The sequence below is a fragment of the Urocampus carinirostris genome, chromosome 16 (genome assembly GCF_059441175.1).
Source record: "Urocampus carinirostris isolate Australia breed hairy pipefish chromosome 16, RoL_Ucar_1.0, whole genome shotgun sequence".
NCBI lineage: Eukaryota > Metazoa > Chordata > Actinopteri > Syngnathiformes > Syngnathidae > Urocampus > Urocampus carinirostris.
In genome coordinates this window covers 24,718,429-24,739,003 of record NC_142364.1, presented here as the reverse complement: position 1 = coordinate 24,739,003, position 20,575 = coordinate 24,718,429, and the positions used below count along the sequence as shown (strand labels likewise).

General features: G+C 38.1%; 2 protein-coding genes across 3 annotated transcripts; one reads left to right on the top strand and one right to left on the bottom strand.

Moving 5' to 3' along the window:
* Positions 1 to 1,479: 1,479 nt before the first annotated feature.
* Positions 1,480 to 7,869, top strand: nsa2 (NSA2 ribosome biogenesis homolog (S. cerevisiae)). Its single transcript, XM_088355519.1, has 6 exons — positions 1,480 to 1,641; positions 3,183 to 3,370; positions 3,490 to 3,640; positions 3,712 to 3,891; positions 4,934 to 5,126; positions 7,625 to 7,869. The coding sequence occupies exons 1-6, from the start codon at positions 1,639 to 1,641 to the stop codon at positions 7,690 to 7,692; spliced, it is 783 nt and encodes a 260-aa protein (XP_088211645.1). The 5' UTR covers positions 1,480 to 1,638; the 3' UTR covers positions 7,693 to 7,869.
* Positions 7,795 to 20,148, bottom strand: LOC148350786 (torsin-1A-like). 2 transcript variants are annotated; one of them, XM_088355517.1, is made up of 5 exons: positions 19,841 to 20,148; positions 12,404 to 12,669; positions 9,940 to 10,115; positions 9,744 to 9,871; positions 7,795 to 9,403 (listed from the first exon to the last, which is right to left on the bottom strand). In XM_088355517.1, exons 1-5 carry the CDS (start codon positions 20,037 to 20,039, stop codon positions 9,156 to 9,158), a joined length of 1,017 nt encoding a protein of 338 aa, XP_088211643.1. In that variant the 5' UTR covers positions 20,040 to 20,148; the 3' UTR covers positions 7,795 to 9,155. The 2 variants fall into 2 exon arrangements, with proteins under 2 accessions (XP_088211643.1, XP_088211642.1); XM_088355516.1 differs by lacking the exon at positions 19,841 to 20,148 and adding an exon at positions 15,955 to 16,217.
* Between the last annotated feature and the right edge of the window lie 427 nt (positions 20,149 to 20,575).

Genomic DNA, 20,575 nt, shown 5'->3' with positions numbered 1-20,575 from the left:
AATACAAATTAAGATGTGTTTTCACTGCAAAGTTTGAATTCATTTATTTTATTATTGAATTCGATTGTTTTGATTCAAATCTGTTGTACCCTTTTTACAGTCTAATATGTATTTTGTGCCCTTAATGTTAATGTGAGTTTAGATTAGTTCCACAAAAGTTTAACATGTTTATTTGTATAGCCCTTAATCACAAAGAGTCTCAAAGGGCTGCACAGATCATGGACTTTTTTGCAAGTAAAACTAAACATGGAGGTGATCGTGAAACTAATTGTCAATTTATTTTGTTCAGTGAATTTCTGCACGATAATATTTTTGAAACAGCTCCAACCATTTAAAAGTCAATAAGCAACACAATGCAGATGTTTAAACAGTGGTTGTGTATATTTTATTGTACAGTACTGAATGTCATTCACTGAAGAAAAAAACTCACGTGTTGACGTGAAATAATAACTTGAAAGTACTGTTGTAATATTGAAATATGTCTCTGCTTATACTGTCACGATTGTATAAATTCTTGATTCATAACTTCTTTATTTATTTAGTCGTAAAATGTAACTTTGGTAGTGTTTTATTTTATAGTCAGAATTGGCCATAATTGCCAATGTTGTGTTTATCACCTCTCTGAACAAAATACACAATGAGAGACAGGAAATGTCTTCTTTTTCCAGCTCATGAGGCGATGTAATCAGGTCAAGAAGGCCACTGCACAAGATCACAATAGGTTAAGTCCAGCTTTGGCTTGTTCCTGAGCTACTGTGTTTCCATTTGGTACAGGAGCTGGGCTAAGGTGGACAGAGGGAGGCTGCAAAGGACTGTGAAATCAGCAGAGCGCATCATTGCCTGGCTTTTCCTCTCTCTGATGGACATCTACTCCACTCGGTGCCTTAGCAGGTCCCAAAAAACAACCAAGGACAGGTTACATCCAGGCACCAGCTGTTTGGACTGCCTTCCTATGGAAGGCACTACACGTGCATCAGAGCAAGAACAACCCAAATAAGGAACAACATCTTCCCAAAAGCCATTATCACCCTGGTCTCCTATCTACAGCGTTAATGATCCTTTAGCACATCTTTATCGTTTTAATTTGTTTTACTTGCATTGAAAGCAGGAGACAATATGTACAATATGTTGTTTTCCATCACATCCCCTTCAACTTGTAAATTTGCAAACCACAGGTTCAATGGACATATTTTCAAATGCAGTACTTGCAAGTAAATCAAATAGGCAATGTGCTTATAACAATCGAAACGGAAGTCCTAAGTGCGGCACTCCGTGGCATATGTTTGTTTGGTCCATCTGCTAAATGAATCCCTCGAGGAACATAGAAAAACCAGATAGGTCTGTGAATTAAATCACCATACACTGTTCTTTTGACAGGGTTATTAAATAATTTACATATGTTTTAAAACTAATGTATCAACCAAAACACTTAATTTTAAGTAAATCCCTTGGATCTATATTTTAATCCAACGAGCCTCACAGTCGGACACAAAAAGTGATGCACGTCCTCTTAAAAGTCGGCTCGGGTGTCTCGACATCAAAACCTGAGCCCCAAGATAAAACCCTATTTTGCGACGTGTAAACAAACCATTGGCGACAAAAAGTTTTTTCTGGACATCGAAACTCACTCAACATAAAATGGTAGGTGTAAAATAATGCGTTGCCTGTCGTATTTATTTCTTCATGCAGATAAATAACACTCAATGCTAAAACTAGCTTGCCTCCATGTGGCTGTATCAGACTAGCTAGCTCGATTTGTTTACACCAACAAAGACATCATCTGCGAGTGTGAAAATTATTTAAGTCAAACTATTTTATTCCAGTAATTGGCGATTAAATTCTGTGATTCACTTTTAAGCAGTTTTGAAGAAATAACCCAATTAAAAATGCAACTTTCTTTTTAAAATTGACATTGTCCTAAAATATTGATAATGACATCTCAATAATAATAAAGTTTTATACCTACAATGTTTTCTCAAAGATTACAAATGCATCAGAAATTTAACATTTTGTTTCCTTCAAAATGTTTACTGCGCCCCAATTTAATATTTCTGTATTTTATTTCTCCCAAGACAATGCTGTTTATCTAAACCAGTAGCATTTGTATTCCTGAATATAAAATACAATTGTATGTATTTACATGTAGTTTTTATATTTTATAAGACACTGAACCCCTAATACCCCCAATAAGCAGGTTAGCGCCTTTCATGGCTGCACGGCCGCTATTGGGAAATGTGAAGCACACTGCAAAGCGCTTTGGGAAGTCATTGACTTGAAAAGCGCTATATAAATGCAGATCATTTCATTTCATTATTAATTCTCTCAATAATAGTTTGGTCGGATGGTTGGTTGTATCCCTCAAGTCAAGTCATGTTTATTTGTATAGCCCTTAATCACAAGGAGCCTCAAAGGGCACCACAGACTATTGCAAACTGCAGACTACACCATCCCCTGATCTAAAACCTACAAGAGGTCAAGGACAAACTCAAAAACGGCATGAGGAAAACAAAGAAACTTTGATAAGGGACCATACATGAGGTAATCCCCCTTCCAGGATGACCAGGCTGCAATGGAATTTGCATTAACAAACAATACAATTAAAAATCAAATATAAAAGAGTTAATATATAATGTAAAACGATATAAAAATGGTTACCTATTCAATATTATTAAAACAATACAAGGCATGAAACATGTCTGTGGATATCTAATGAATCCAGATTGTATGACATTTGTGTTTTTTTCATGTAATTACAAACAAAAAATAACTTTATCATGCTATTTATAGTTTCTGAGACAGTTGTATTATGCAACATTTTTTTTGCTTCCTCTTGTGGTTTATGAATTTGCAGTATTTACAATCGGGTGTTAACCCTTAACCGCTAGGGTCATAGGGGCACCATTTCCTGTGTTGAGTCTTGGGAAAGCCTGGTGGCGCCCATCTCCCTCCAGTTCAACATATGTTTCCACCTAAATGTTCTAACCATTGCTTTACGGTCCTGTCTTTTTATTTTTTTATTGAAGACATGTTCTTTCCATCCATCCATTATCTTCTGCTTATCCGGGGTCAGGTTGCGGGGGCAGCAGCCTTAACAAGGAAGCCCAGACATCCCTATCCTATTCTATTCACCTTGTTGAAAATGTAAAACGATATCTATTAATTCATTTCATTTGGATTTACAGCCCCAGAACGAGCACATTGAGCTGCACCGCAAGCGGCATGGCTACCGCCTGGACCACCACGAGCGCAAGCGCAAACGAGAGAGCCGCGAGGCCCACACCCGCTCGAAAAAAGCCCGCAAGATGATCGGCCTCAAAGCCAAACTCTACCACAAGCAGCGGCACGCGGAGAAGATCCAGATGAAGAAGACGTGAGTACCATAACTGTTTTATTATTTCAGTAAAGAGTGACAAATAGTGTCTTTTGAGTGCACATTTTCTTAGCTTTTAACTTCATACTTGTAGTAATAGATGTCATATCTGTGTCCAGCATCAAAATGCATGAACAAAGGAAAACCAAGCAGAAGGATGAAGAAAAGACCCCCGAGGGCGCTGTGCCCGCCTACTTGCTGGACCGTGAGGGCCAAATGCGTGCCAAAGTTCTTTCTAACATGATCAAGCAAAAGCGAAAAGAGAAGGCGGTGAGTCCCAGTCTCGACACCCATATCCACATTTGTCTCTTTGTGTTTCTGACCTTGATCTTGTCTTTCAGGGAAAATGGGAAGTGCCCTTACCCAAAGTGCGAGCCCAGGGTGAGACAGAGGTGCTTAAAGTCGTGCGCACTGGCAAGCGGCAAAAAAAGGCCTGGAAGAGGATGGTGACCAAAGTGTGCTTTGTGGGCGATGGCTTCACTCGCAAACCTCCCAAATACGAGCGCTTCATCAGACCAATGGTGAGGCAGGGTTCAAGTCACATGACTTGACACAAGTTGCAGAAGATGGTAATCGGCAAAAACACATTTTACAAAATTGTGGAGGAAAAAAAGAAAAATGTTTCATGTAAAATTTTGTGAATTTCCCTATTATGAGATTTAAATTCTTATTTTTTTTTAGGAAGACAATATATAGAATCCAGTCTTATAAAACAGGAAGTACATATTTACACATTTGTCTATACAATTAGTAACAAGTATAATTTTGATGGGGGTTGATTTATTAAGGGGGTTCATCACAGAAAACAATATTGAAATGATAGTGAAAAAAGATTTTGTTTCCATTATTTTACTTTATTAAGTCATTTTTTTCTATTTAAAGAAGCTAATTCATCTGCTGACAAAAAAATAACGATTTATCTTCCATCTTACTATTTTTAGCACTATTTTCCTCATGTTTAGCTAGTAAGAAAAAAATACTTGCAATTATCTACCTGCTATCATTAAATTTGGCTCATTTTAACTATCATTTGATCTTTAAAAATACTTAAATAAAATATGGAACTACAAAAACAATAACAAGAGAATTAAATTGTAATAGTAAAAAAACTAAGTTAAATATGAAAATTCGTCAAAATAATAATTTTTCAAAAATATTTTCTTTTGTTAGAAAAATGATTTTTTTAATTCTTTTTACTTGAAATACATTTTATATTTATATATTTTACTTTATATATTTTTCAGAAATATAGTTTGGAAATAAATGAAATTAGTAAAATATCTGCCAACGTGGTCTTTTGTATTTCAGGGTGTTGAACTATAAACATTAAAAAGGAGCCTTACGGTATTTGGAACTTTTTTTATTTTACCCGTGGCCACAATCTCCTGGCTTATTATCGTTGCAGCCTCTTTCAGCTTGTTCATATTGCACGTGTATCTGGTCATATGGGGTTCACAATGCAATGATCAGCAACACTGAAGTGTACATTTCAGTCAAGAGCATAGGGCGACAAAGGAGAAAACGACCATACAGCTTCTCAGCACAACTTTCATGTCGGTGCAGGGACTACGCTTCAAGAAGGCGCACGTGACGCACCCTGAGCTGAAGGCCACCTTCTGCCTTCCCATCCTGGGTGTGAAGAAGAACCCTTCATCGCCGCTCTACACCTCGCTGGGAGTCATCACCAAAGGAACCGTAGTGGAGGTCAACGTCAGTGAGCTGGGCTTAGTCACGCAAGGAGGCAAAGTCGTGTGGGGTAAGGCCTTTAACTCGCCTCCTTAAAGTGACCTTATTTATATGTGTATAACGTGCACTCGTGTAGAACGCGCACGCAAATATTTAATTCAAAATGAGTTTAACATTCCCAAAAAAAAATCAGCTCCAAATAAACATTGTAAGTTGAATTTGTTCGGCCATGATTAGAATCATTTGACAATGTAAACTAAGAACACTATAACATGAACTTTTCAATATTTATTTGATGTCCTTCAAAGTCCAATTCATCATCAGATATACCTCAGAATGTCTTCCCTCGTTGTGGGTTCTAGGTTTTATTTGTCTTTCAGGGTAACTTTCTTTTTTCTCCATTCTCTCACTTTGTCAGCATGTGCGCTATTTACAAAATGACCAAGTCAAAATAATCCACCCTCCTCATAGCAATTCAAGAGCGGTCTAGCATTAAGAGCATCCCAATTAGTGAAATTGAATGCTCACAATATTTTTTGATGAACGCCTAAATAAATCAAATATGTTCAAACAAAATAAAAAGTATAAAATACAATCGTCAAATTGTAATGAGTGTTAACTTGGTGACTCAATTCAAGTTTTTCTTTCTTTTCGTTGCCAATGTTTTTGTTTTTTTTCAAATGATGATAAACATTCCCCATGCGCAAAAGATGACAATATGCTCAATAATCTGCACCTCCTGTTGATTAAAATGTCATAATTATTATTTTTCTTTTTACTCCATATATTTTATTAATTTTCACATTTTTTCTTGGTATTTTTGCCGCACGTTCTGTTTCCTCGTTAACCTTAGTGATTGGCTGTTTCTTGTCAATTTTGTTTGTAATGATGAAAATCAATAAAAATGATTTTATAAACAGGAATATACTTTTATTAGAACGAGGATAAGCCGTGCAGATAGTGGGTGGGTGGAAAGAACGGTCTCAAGGCGCTCTTTGCCGGACCAAAGTGGTGCTATAACTTTTAACTTGACAAGAAATGGCAAAGTACTCATTAGCATTGATTGGGAATGACGTAATTAAAGGCTAATGCTTTTAATAATCGATATCATTGCTTCGTTGTTGCAGCCCTACACATCGTAAATGTGTACATATTTGCGTTGCGAATTAATTGGATTTGAATCGGTCGCTATTGGCTCAAGATTTTGAAGTCCGATTGATCATGACTTAGGCGGCGCAGTGGTTAGCGCATGTGCGGCACAGTTCATGTCTTGGGAACCTCCTGCGTGGGTTCAAATCCAGCTCCAGACTTCCTGTGTAGAGTTTGTATGTTCTCCCCGTGCTTGCGTGGGTTTCCTCCGGGCACTCCGGTTTCCTCCCACATTCCAAAAACATAAATTTCAGGTGAATTGGCTGGTCCAAATTGTCCCTAGGTGTGACTGAGCGAGTGAGTTGTCTGTCCCCGTGTGCCCTGCGATTGGCTGGCAACCAGTTCAGGGTGTCCCCTGCCCACTGCCCGATGATTGCTGGGATGGGCGGTGTAGCTGATGAGATGAGGATCATGACTTCCTAAAAAGGCCCTTGTAGGGTGTTACTTGCTAAGGGCTGTAACAAAAACCTTGCAATTCGCCAAAAGTGGAGTCAAACGGAAGTATGAAAAAAAGAGTCTGTTTATTTTTATCGGGGAGTAATGAAGCCAAATATACAGTTTCAACAAAGATCGTCAAACAATGCAGGAATGCTTTTAGGCAGATTTTGTTTATCTGCATTATCATGCGTATCCTACCCTGTTTGATTCACTGGAGTTTCGTGAATGCAACACCATTTTTGCAGGAAATCATGTAATGGGTATAAGTTCCCAGTGTTTTTATAGTTTCCGGCTAACTTGTTTCAGACTGATCGTAATGTTTTGTATTTTTTTTAAATCATCATGTCTGGAATCTCAGGAGTTTAAGCTTTCCAATGATCGGTGGCTGGTGATATCGCAAGAACACAACTTTGGGCAGTCAGAACGTTAGGTGTCAAGATTCGTCATTATCACCGCCGCGTTGCATCCAATATTTTGCGATTGTGGTCAGCGATATCTTTTGATCAATCATTGCACAAAAACGGTAATATAAGCTCCCTAAAAACTACTACTATAACGTGCATTCGAGTTTTTTTTAGGTAAAAAAATGCATGGTATACACCAAAGATAGTATTGGTCCCTAGGTAAATATTAAAAATATGAAAAAGACAATAGTAACTTTGCTCTAGATATTTGTAATTGTGCAAAATGCAATGCATAACTCCCATTTTAGTGTGGGTGAAGAAAGAAATGAAGAGAAGGCGTTACCGTAGCTGTTATAGAACTTCCACGCAAGGGATTTGAATATTGTTACTAAAAATAGACTGTGTCTTACTGGTCGAGGGATGTGGTCGCATTGATATTCTGCGATTTTGGGCAGCAATATTTCGACTGATCAATCGTTGTGCAAATAGTTATATACCTCTTGTATAACGTGCACCCAAACGCTGATACAAATGGTAAATATTGTTCTGTGCTCTTACTTTGACCTTTCCTTTTCAGGTAAATACGCCCAAGTGACAAACAACCCCGAAAACGACGGCTGCATTAACGCAATCCTGCTGGTTTAAGACTTTCCAAACTCAAGACTGCTTGGTGAAGACTGCATTGGAAGATCTGTTTTTTTATGTAAACCCAAAAAGAACCACGGCCATGAAATGGTAGCAATCACATTACAAGAGGAACATCACTTTATTTTGCAGGATGTTCATGGATTCTTTCAAAATAAAAAGCTGATGGCTATCAAATACTGCAAGTTCTTCAATTTGTTTCAAACTTTAACGTAGAAATGAATAGAACAGCGTGAGCATGTTGATTATTAAAACCTGCCTCGGTTGAGGCTGTGGGTTTGTACCCGGTCAGTTTTCCCCCCACACATGAAAGCTTGTTCCAATGTGATCGCTTCACATTTGCTCCCATTAGTGGCAATAAAGGGTCACAAAAATGTATACCGTAAATTAAGGTCTACTGTGCGCACCCGATTAAAAGCTGCATGTGCAAATTTGAAAGATATTCAACTTTGTTTCTTGTACAAGCTGCACCAATTTCTAAGCCACAGATTTAGAAGAGTAATTTGGATAAACTCATTCACGTCAATTTTACATTTAAAAAAAATCAGCGAGAAAATGTCCAGAAAAGTAACATGACACTTGTTTGCAGCTGTCAATGTCAAATAGCGGAACAGTCAATATTTGCACAAATGCAACCAAAACATGATTGCAACAAAACATACTGTACTGATAAAAATTCTAAAGCCCAATATATTTAAGTCGCATTATCTTAAACTCTCTCATCAAAAACAACAAAGTGATAAAGACCAGGTATTATTACTCCGTAAAAAAAAATCATATCTGGCTTTTGAATTTTAGTCAGTGCAGTAAATTGAGGTTTGTTTTGAGTCTGTCTGCATATGAGTGTCTTAATCCCAGAACAATGTGTTACCTTCAGTACTAAACATTTTCCCGCTATGTTTTAAAAAAATGCAAGTAATGAGTGTAAATGAGTTCCTTTGAATGGCCGCCTAAGCCAGGTGCTTAAAATCCGGTGCGGCTTGTATACAAAAAAAATCAGTTGGTTTTCTTCCTTGAATTTGCCCATGCGGCTTTTAATCAGGAGCGCTATGTAGTTCAGAATTTATGCTATTTTGTACATTATGCATTTAAGATCAAGGATTCTAATCTAGCCTGTGTGAATGATCAAAACAGTTTGTCCAATAATGTCTAAACATCAAATTCTGTTTTTCTGCCACCTGGTACTAGCAATGACAGATTTAACAGTGAAACCCGGTTGGAAGCAGGAAAATAGATTGGTGTATCAATAAAAAGGGGGCGTAGTTTAATGATTTAAGGCAAGTTCCTCAGAGTTACTAAAAGCCCAAAAAATTTACATAGAAAAGAAAACTCAATATTTAATTTACATAAGTCATGAAATCATGTTTCTTTCCTTCAGTTTGTGCGACAAGTCTCAGTTTTTTTTTTCCATCCGTTGGAAAACGCACAGCAGTTATAAAAAAAAGCGTCCATCTTTCGGCGCTCTACGAGTAGTAGTATTCGATCTTGCTGTTGATGGTTTTGCATCCCTTGACGGAGAAGACACGCTCAGCTTTGGGGAAGTAAAGCAGGTCGCGCGCTACGTTGCTAGCCACGTTCCCGTCGGGCTTCAGGCCCTGGTCCGCCATGGCGGCCATGGCGCACTGGACCACGTGGTTGTACTCCAGGGGAAGGAAGGGCACGAAGAAGTCCACTAGGTTCTTGTCGATCAGGCTCGTGTGCCATAGACCACCTGCAAAAATGGAAGAAGTTTTTTGGGGTGGAATACTTGTGGTTAAAAAAAAAAAGAAAGAGGTAGCATAAATTCCAGACTACAGAGCGCACCTGATTGAAAGTTGCATGTGCAAATTTAAGGAAAGACTCAACTATTTTTGGATAAGCCGCACTGGATTTTAAGCGGCAGGCTTAAACAGCCATGAAAAATAAATTCATTCATGTACATTTCTTACACCAATCCACCTCACGAAAATAAAATAAGCGGCCTTGTAAGCCACAGTGTTTAAAATGAACAAAAAAGTAGCAGTAGCCCAGAATTTACACTAATTTTTGGTAAGGACGTTTAATCAGCTCACTTCTTTTGTTGTTGAAGACTGACAGAGCGAGAGACGTTTCCAAGTCCTTCAGCTTGATATCCTCTCGACTCTTTCCCGAATTCCAGAAATCCAACGTCGTCTGTACGATACCCTCACCGCCGGCGTTGCTATGAGATTTCAAAAACGGGCTCGTTACTCTAATTTGTTTAAAAAGTTTACGGTCCGAGGGCCTCACCTCAGAAATATGAAAATGGCTTTTCGGTAAGAGATTCCGTCCACCTTGTCATAGTAGTCCAAATAAGGCTTGATGCTGTCGATGAGACCTGGATGCATTTTGTCCATCTCGTCAAAAATGAACATGGATTGAGCGCAGTTGCTCACGTTGCCTTTGATCCACTGCTGCAGGTGAGTCTGCAATGACAAACGGCACATTGATCCAAATATCGATATTATCCATAAGAACCAAGCAGTACAAGCCCAACAAAAAGTATGGAATCACCAGTCTTGGGGAAAGCCCTAACTTAGGCATTTTATTCTGTAGAAATACTTAAATCACTAACTCAAAACAATCGTAAGGTCTTTCCAAAGTGCAACGTATTGGTATTCAGAAAGACTAAAAAAAAAATCACTCAATTTTGAGGAAAAAAAAAATGGAATCTGTGCAATTTGAGTAGAAAATAAGCCAGTCAATTTCCTTTCCCTAATTGGGCACCCGGCTTAAATTAAGTCGTTAGCAGTTAAATAAAGAGTGAACCTTGGAGAGCTCCTGGACTAAGTGGATCGGCAAGAATCATGGCTCCAACAAGAAAGATGTCTCGAGACCAAAGACAGGATAGTCAAACATCTTGAAGAAGGTAACTCGACTCGTATGGTTACCAAAGATGTGGGATGTTCACTGTCAGAGGTATTGAAGATTTGGACCAAGTTCAAAAAGCATGGAAAGTTTGTTTAAGTCAAGCTTACTGGTAGGCCAAGGAATACATGTACACATCAAGAAAAACATCTAAAGGCCATATGTCTTGAAAACAGAAAACAAGACAAATGAAAAGGAAATGGGAGGAAGTTGGAGTCAATGTATGTGACAGAACTTTGAAAAATCAAAGGAAACGGGATTTTCATATAGGAAAGCTAAAATGAAACAATCGTTGATGCTTAAGCAAAAAGGATCAAGACTGGAATTGGCTAAGGAGAGGCAATCATGGACTATGGATGACTGGATAAGTATTATCTTGAATGATGAGTCACAAATCTGCATTGGACAAGGTGATGATGCTGGTACTTAAGTTTTGTGCTGTTATGATGAGATTTACAAAGAGGACTGCCTAAAGAAAATATCAAAATTCCCCAGTCTTTAATGATATGGGGCTGCATGTCAGGCAATAAATGCGCATGTTTACATTGACAATTATTTCTTCATTTGAAAAAATGTTTGGGGATAATGAACTCATTTTCCAAGATGAAATACATCATGCCACAGAGCAAAAATTGTGAAAGCAGAAAGATGCATCCAGTCAAATAGCCCAGATCTCAACCCAGTTGAAAATCTGTGGTGGAAATTGGAAAAATAATAATAATAATAATAATAATAATAATTGTCCACAGCAAGGCTCCGACCTGCAAAGATGACCTGGCTGCAATCAAAAAGAGTTGGCACCAGATTAATGGAGAATACGTTTCTCATGCCAAAGGTGGTGCAACCAACAACTAGTGATATGTTTTGATTGCTATTTCTGTCTTGTTTTTCATGATTTCATTTTCCCCCTCAGAATGGAGTGATTCCACATTATTTTCCCTGCGGTTGTTCAATAAAAGTACCATTTACTGACACCACCAGTTTTTTTATTCATTTCTTTTAGCGCTGCTGAATGCCAAGCAATTCAAAATAATTTATTATTTTTTTAAATGCTTTTTTATCAGTGTTTGTGCTGCAGATAGATAAAAATTTCAGAGTGAGTAGTTGTCCAAGACTGATGACTCCATACTTTTTGCTAGGGATACGGTACTTTGCCGATTTTCATCTTGCATTTTGTTATGCAGTCCGAATGGCTAAAGACTCGCCTCGCACAAAATCAACTACAGTTTAGAGTCAAAGTGCGACACCAAAAGACGTCGTTTAGGCTGTACATGGCTAAATAATATTATATATGAAAGCTGAAAACAATCTGTTCACAGTTGAGAGACAAAGAACAAAAAAAAAAAACAGGAAAAAAAATGTTAAACCCACCAAAGCACACAGAGCAATTTGATTGAGCAGTAGGAATGGGCGGAGCTATACATACAGTGCGTGCACTCCTTTTGCAATAGGCTGTTATACAATTAAGAAAAAAATATATTTAAAAAAGTGTACATACTATACATACAGTAAACCCTTTCTATAAAGTGGTTTATCTTTCACGGTCTCGCTGTTTCACAGATTTTCGTCATCCATTGTGTTGCGCATTCTGATTGGCTATGAAACGTATTCAGTAAAGTGTGAGCTCAGAGTTGGCCAATTGCAATTACATCAGAATCCCAAAAGAGGGCGGCAAACGACATATCAGTTAATGAATGTTTGGGCCTGAAGATAGTTTTCCTACCTTGCAATGAATAAGTGTTTTCAATTGTATAATAAATGAAAAAAAAAAACGTTTTTACTTCGGGTAACCCATGTGATAAACTAGGCATTACTATATCACATTACTCCAAATGTCATAACCTACCTTGTATATTTCAATCTGGCCAGCGTGCGGAAAATGGAGCTCAGCGGTAAAGATGTGCACGAAATCGCTGTCCATGCCCTCCTTGTAGATGTTCTTGGCGATGAGGGCGCTCGCAAAGTTCTTGCCGGTACCGGTCCAGCCATGCAGGGACAGCACAAGCGGTTTTTTGGGGTTGGGGTTTTTGATGAATCCCCCCACAGCCTTGGAGATGATGTGCAACGCCAAGTGTTGCCCAAACAGCTTGGTAGAGAGATCTTCCTCCAATCCTGCACACGCAAATTCAAACTTGAGACCGCTCAAGAATCCGACAATGCGGTTAGCGATTGTTGAGAGTATTTTGCGATACAAATAGTTTTCAAATAAATATTTGCGATTTACATGTGCGATTTTTAATCTTGCTTGTGCGTTAAGACATACGATTTTTAGATCTTCAGCGTGAATATATTTATTTTCAAGACAAGGGGTTGGGTAAAACTGACAGTATTATGTTGCTTACATTTTCAGTTACAGCAAGTTCTCACCTTTACAATATAACAACGGGAAACCCTTCCTTAATTTTTTGCATAGCCCATAATCGATACATAATCATTGTCCTTATATACATTGCATAGTGTCCTGTTAATCACTCGGGAAGAAATGCAATGGCAAAGTGAAGTCTCCAGAGAGCATTGTCAGTGGCATTTTTATGCAGACTTGAGAAAAATGGCAACAATTTTGAGGATTTCCAATCACTTCATCCAAATTTCAAGCCCTTTTTAATTTATACATTTAATTTGGAGCACCCGGACTAACCTTGAATGAACCTTCATCTTATTCATTATGTGATTGCAAGAACAACAAAGCAATATATCAACTGCACAGGGATCAGAATGGAGATTTTCATTTTCAGCTGAAATAGCCAGGGTCCAGGGGCCGCAGGCCCCGGCCAGGTCCAGGGCGGAGCCCGGTGGGGGACTCAGGGGGGCAAACCCACCCGAAGCCAACCGCATTTATCTTATTTGCTATGTGAAAATTGCACTAGAATGAATTAAATCCAACAAAACAGAAACCATGTATTTTTTTTCAGTTTTAAGATGTTTAAAACAATTGGGGGATTACATTGTTACAACCATCACCATTGTTGTTGTGTTTTGATGATGAAGATGGACCTTGTATTTAGCTACTAATCAACAATATATATGAAAATATATACATTAATAACCATTCATCATTAATTTGAAAATAGAATGCACAAACTGAACATGCTTAAAGAAAATACATGTCAGTCTGTGACAGTCTTCTCCAGCCATGACCACTTAAATTTATTCTTGATTCCTTTATCAATCTCGGAGACAAAAGCCTCGTCTTCTTTTCTTAGTATTTTCATATTTACTTTTTCAAACACTCATTTCACCGTTTGAAAAGACCGGAAGGAGCGCCATGTTTGAGAAAGCCAATGCTCTGAACAAAAGCTCCGCTGATTAGGTTCGCTGATAACCATCGACCAATGGTAGGAGTCGATCCATTTGTTGTGTGTTATAGATCTTATGCGCTGCGCTTCTTTTTGCCGATTTTTCTCGCGATCTCTAACTGCTAACTTGGGGTGATGAAACAGTCACGTATCATACCTCACCCCCCCAAAATATTTTCTCATCGAATTTAGACGATTTACGGGAATGACCTTTGGGGTTCAAAAACAGCGGAAATCCGCGGATCCGCGGAGAATTCTGATCCCTAACTGCAGCAAAGAAAACAAGCGTCTCCTTTTGATTAAACGCATTAATAAATAAGTAATCATTCATTCCAAAAAAAAGTAAATGCTAGGAAAAAAAAGCTTGCTAATACTATCACTAATTACATTGTTTGGGGCTGAGGTGCCAAATCTTATCCTTGGGCTCACTGTTGCCCTCTGCCTTGAGTCCAGAGAAATGCCTTCCTCACTCTGCATCTGCTCAGCACAGTAATATGTTACAAACTAAACGTATCAATGTTCTGAACATGTGAAAAGTTTAGCCATATTGAAAAAGGAAGTCCAAAAAGATAAATGAGAAAAAAATCCAACACTGAATAAATGTAACAATTACCAATTTTTTAAAAATATACAATTTTTAATTGTACGGTTCCATAATGATAGGTGAGGCCGTGCCTCACCTGCCTCCCCCGATTGCACGCCATTAACCATCAAGGTGTTGTGCGTCTCCCTAATGTGCAGAATTCATATATCTGCCAATAGTCTTGGCACCAAAGAAAATGATGTATGCCACTCCAAGAAAAATTTATTGTTGCAATCAACATCAAAACGAAAAGGAATTATGATCAAACCATGACTATCATAATGCTAACAAAACCTCAAATGTTTTGCTGATGATTAGCATTCTTACCCGTGGTGTTGAAACTATTCAAGAGAAAACAAAAATCAAATGGTGATCTTATCGTTAATCACACTAGTCTAGGGTTTAACTATGGAGGACTAAAAGCTCCATAATTCGATTGAAAAAACAGACATTAAAATTATAAAATAACCCCCAAAGCAAACGTGCAATTATTGAAAACAGCCCTTTAAAATTACAAAGAAAAAACCTTTAGCAAACTATATTTCAAATAAAATATATAAAAAATGAATCTTGCTAAATATTCCAACATGCTTTTTATTTTATGAGGTCGTTTTTATTAATTAAATGTTTGTTTTAGGGATGTTTATTATTTGACTGTTAATTTCATAATAGAATTATTGCACTCCATAGTTGGCAACAAACAAAAAAATAGCATTTTTGGAGCCACAAGAAAATTAAAAGCTTTTTAGAAGCCTTACAAGGAAGGCAAATCACACACACACACTTATATTTATTGGAAAACGTTTCAGAGAGATGGGGATATAGAGAAAAATGAAAGTCTCCCGAAAGCTAAGATGAGGAAGTTAAACCGAGCATATGTACTGTATTAATGAGCTTAACTGCAACCACTGTGTTAGTGGAGGAAATACCGGTGCGCTTGCTATATTTAAACATGTTGCCAGGACAAAATGAATTAAAAAAAAAAAAACTATTATTCTACTAAACTATAATCGAGTTTCTTTTTTTCACTTTCCAGTGAACTTTGAACTCATTTACGCATTGACCTTTTTATATTTTCAGTGCAACAAATAAACTGCAAAATACTATTAGAAACTATGGTTTATTTTTGTTTGTTAAAAACCTAAATCGTGAAACACATTATCCAAGAAAAACACTGGGAACATTAAGTAAAATATTTACAATTCTGAAAAAAGGAATCCAAAACAATGTAAACTTTGAAATACTCATCTAATTTATAGTCAACAACACAGAATCCATGGGTAGGGGGGGCAGTGACGGAAAATGAGCTGGCTGTCTACTGCTTGAGATGATGAAGCCTGTTGTAAACTGTGGCTGCATGCTCTGTTGTTCGTGTTTAAACGTGCATCAGTATTGTGCATATGTTTTGGGGGGTAACAATAGGTGTGCCCCCCGTGCATTTAATATCCCACCTGAGACTCACGTCTGGTCACGCCCCTGGTTGCATGCATGCAAGTCGATGAAAAAAATAAACCTTACCTGTGTTGTTGAAGGCTATCCATTTGGAGTCGCAGCTCTCGTGTAAATAATTGTAAATGGTTCGGCTCAAGGCTGCACCGATGCCGAAGACCACGGTGGTGGTAACGGGGTCAAAAGCGCACGCCGGTATCGCCACGATCGACAAAATATGCAGCCACAGAAACACACGCGTGGCTTTCATCGTCGAACACGAAATACTTTTTGTTAGATAGCCTTCTAGCGCGAAACAACGTGACACTTCCGTATACGTCATCAAAACGTGACAACAATTCAGAGGTTACCCATTGATGCGTCGTTCTTGAACGAAACAAGTCTATGCCCCGGCTCTTGGAAGCGAACGGCGGGAGCCGGCTCACCACCTAATAAGAGCCGGTATCCTTCGAAACGCTTTTTTCCCCACCCTCTTGTGATGGTTGCCCATGATTCCTTGTTGTTAACTTTAATTTGTTGAGTATTGGTTGATTTTTTTTTTGCATCTTATCTTGGGGTTTTTTTGTGGACCTGAAAATATTTTTATTTACATTTCCTATGTTTTTCATGGATAACATGTTTCAAAATTAGCTTTTTTATGTAAAGTTCATTATTGAATTCATTATTCCTGTGTAGTTGTTTTTTTCTAGTCTATTTTTTCTATTTAAATTTTGTGTTTTTCAGATATTAAAGTGAAATAATATAAATGTTATTATACTTTCATAGAACAATAGATTTTATTTGAAAAATATTAGTGTTGTGCGTAATGCTACATTATTATTGGTAATGAAATTATTATAGGGACCCGCAAAACCACATCTTTATTATTTTTCTTTTTACTCTAGCTTTTTTCTTCCTATTTCCTTTTTCCTGTGTTCTCCCTTTTCATTTTATGTGTTTTCTATTTATGTTGCTTTTCCCCCCAGCTTTTTGCTTTGTTTTTTTTTCACGTTTTTTTGTTCTCTTCTTTTCTTTCTATTTTTTTCTTGCTTTTCTCGCCTTTCCCCCTAATTTTTTATTGTTTCTTTTTCTTGCTTTGTTAGTAGCTTTTTACGTCTTAATTCTTATTATTTTCATTTTTTAAATCTTCCTTTCCCCCCTTTTTTATTATATTCCTTTCAATTTATTGTTTCTTTTTTCCAGGCTTTTTGCTTATTTTTTTCCTAACTTTATTCCTTCCCCCCTCACTTTCTTCTAATCATTTTCTCTCACTTCCTTCTTTTCTCACTCCATTTTTTTCTTTTATTCTTTCCACCTTTTGGTTCATTCATCCTTGCTTTTTACTTCTTTTTTTGCTTTTCCTTTCATCTTTTTTCCCCCTTACCATTTATGCACATATCTTGCATAAATTGTTTGGTTTCCTGTGTTTTTCATTTCCTTTTACATTACAAATCCGTACTACATTAAATGAAGACTGAACCGCCATGTAGCATTATTCAAAACGGATAAGGATGTTGCTCGTATGAAATGTCAAGAGACACTCTGTAGCTTAAGAAGCGTCACAACTTTAGGTGACACTGAATCCCTAACGCCCCCGTTAAGCAGGTTGCTGTTGCCGCTATCGGTGTGTGAGTGTGTGTGAATGGGTCAAGTCAAGTGATTTTTATTTGTATAGAACTTAATCACGATCAAAGAGTCTCAAAGGGCTGCACAGGTTATTGCACAGACTATTATTTCAGACTATTATTACACCATCCCCTGATCTGAAACCAACACGAGGGCAAGGAAAAACTCAAAATGAGGAAAATGAAGAAACCTTGAGAAGGGACCGCACATGTGGTAATCTCCCTTTCAGGATGACCAGGCCGCAATGGATGTTGCAATTACAAATAATACAGAGATATTGTCAACAAAAAAATATAGGTTATTCATATGCTATAGAGTAGAAGTGTGTTTTAAGCTTAGATTTAAACATGGGTAAGTGTAAAGCACAGTGTAAAGTGCTTTATATATGCAGACCATTTACCATTTCCCCCTTTGTAGTCTTTTCAAGCATAATGTTACCTAAAGCCTGTTACATAAAGCCTGTTATCTTCGCGGAATATCAATTGGTAGGTGTCATCATCCATCTGAAGGATTGTGTCAAGAACTTGTCTGAACTGGCAATTACATAAATCTATTAAAAACATTTTCATTTTCCTCAACATGAGGTTTTGAGTTTTTCCTTGTCCTCATGTAGGTTTTACAGTGCATCCGGAAAGTATTCACAGCGCTTCACTTTTTCCACATTTTGTTATGTTACAGCCTCATTCCAAATTGTATTAAATTAATCTCATCTCAAAATTCTACACAAAATACTCCATTACGACAATGTGAAAAAGTTTTTTTTTTTACTTTTTTTGAATTTATTAAAAATAGAAAACTAAGAAATCACATTTACATAAGTATTCACAGCCTTTGCTTAATACTTTGTTGATCCACCTTTGGCAGCAAATACAGCCTCGAGTCTTTTTGAATATGATGCCACAAGTTTAGCACACCTATCTTTAGGCAGTTTTGCCCATTCTTCTTTGCAATAAGTCTCAAGCTCAATCAGGTTGGATGGGAGACGTTTGTGCAGAGCCATTTTTAGATCTCTCCAGAAATGTTCGATCGGATTCAAGTCTGGACACTTGGCTGTGTGCTTTGGGTCGTTGTCCTGCTGAGAAATGAACCTTCGCCCCAGCCTGAGGTCAAGAGCGCTCTGGAGAAGGTTTTCATACAGGATATCTCTAAATTGCTGCATTAATTTTTCCTTCTATCCTGACTAGTCTGCCAGTTCCTGCTGCTGAAAAACATCCCCACAGCATGATGCTGCCACCACCATGCTTCACTGTAGGGATGGTATTGGCCTGGTGATGAGCGGTGCCTGGTTTCCCCCAAACATGGCGCCTGGCATTCACACCAAAGAGTTCAATCTTTGTCTCATCAGACCAGAGAATTTTGTTTCTCATGGTCTGAGAGTCATTCAGGTGCTTTTTGGCAAATTCAAGACGGGCTTCCATGTTCCTTTTACTAAGGAGTGGCTTTCGTCTGGCCACTCTACCATACAGGCCTGATTGGTGGATTGCTGCAGAGATGGTTGTCCTTCTGGAAGGCTCTCCTCTCTCCACAGAGGAACGCTGGAGCTCTGACAGAGTGACCATCAGGTTCTTGGTCACTTCCCTGACTAAGGCCCTTCTTCCCCGATCGCTCAGTTTAGAAGGCCGGCCGGCTCTAGGAAGAGTCCTGGTGGTTCCAAATGTCTTCCATTTACGAATAATGGAGGCCACTGTGCTCATTGGGACCTTCAAAGCAGCAGAATTTTTTCTGTATCCTTCCCCAGATTTGCGCCTCAAGAAAATCCTGTCTCGCAGGTCTACAGACAGTTCTTTTGACTTCATGCTTGGTGTTTGTGCTCTGACATGACATGCACACTCAACTGTGGGACCTTATATAGACAGGTGTGTGCCTTTCCAAATCATGTCCAATCAACTGAATTTACTGCAGGTGGACTCCAATTAAGCGGTAGAAAGATCTCAAGGATGATCAGTGGAAAAAAGATGCACCTGAGCTCAATTTTGAGCTTCATGGCATAGGCTGTGAATACTTATGTAAATGTGATTTCTTAGTTTTTTATTTTTAATAAATTCAAAAAAAGTAAAAAAAAAAAACTTTTTGTGATTAAGGGCTCTACAAATAAACAAGACTTGACTTAATAATCGGTTATATGTAGTTTTAAGCAATTGAAACAATTTGAAGAGCCGTTTGCCAGTTAAAAGAAACGGCTCTTTTTAGTAAGCTGAGCCGAAAGAGACGGCTCTCGAAAAAGAGCCAGAATTCCCATCACTAGAGGCTGCTGGCTACTCTTTGATACCGTTAACTGTTCTCAGAGAAGTTTGCCAAAACAACATTTTCCCCATTTAAAATTGATCTCGATGAGTTCTTTAATAGTTACCAGTTCTGTTGAAGGAGATCCACTCTGGTCCACAACACTCATGGAAGTAGTAAAAGATGTTCTGGTAGCTGGCTAAGAAGCCTGTCAACGCCGCCGCCATGCCCACTGCGATGCTGGTGCTGATGGGCTCAATGGCCGCCAAGCTGGCCGAGCACAACAGCAGCAGATGCAGCAAAGACAGCACCACTTTGGGCCTCATCGCCGATAACTTTGAACTTTTTAAGATCACATTTAAGCGTCGAAGAATCTTTTCGACACTCGTTCGCTCTGAACGCCTTACTACCGGAAGTAGCTAGCGTGGCGTGTGGTCACGTGCCTAATCCAACTTTGTTTATACAGTAGATGTTTACTAATTCTTTTTTAAACTTTTGGTCTCAGTTTATCGATCTGGGTTTTGAAATACATTCAGTCTTTTTTCATTCATCATTAAATCAGGGAAAAATCGAGACCTGGCGGTCAAAATGGATTGTGTTGCCATAGACCAGGGGTGTCAAATTCATTTTAACTCGGGGGCCACACGATATTCTGTCGGGGGCCGGAGTAGTAGATTAAAGAGAAAGAAAATGGGATAAATAAATAATAGAAAGAGGGAGGGAAAAGGAGAGAGGGCGGGATGAAGAAAGAAAAAGAGAGAGGGAGAGAGCGTGAGAAACAAAAGATATAAAGTCATGAGAGGGGGAAAAGAAAGGGAGAAGAAGTAAGAAATCCAAAGAGAAATAGAAAGACAGAAGGAGA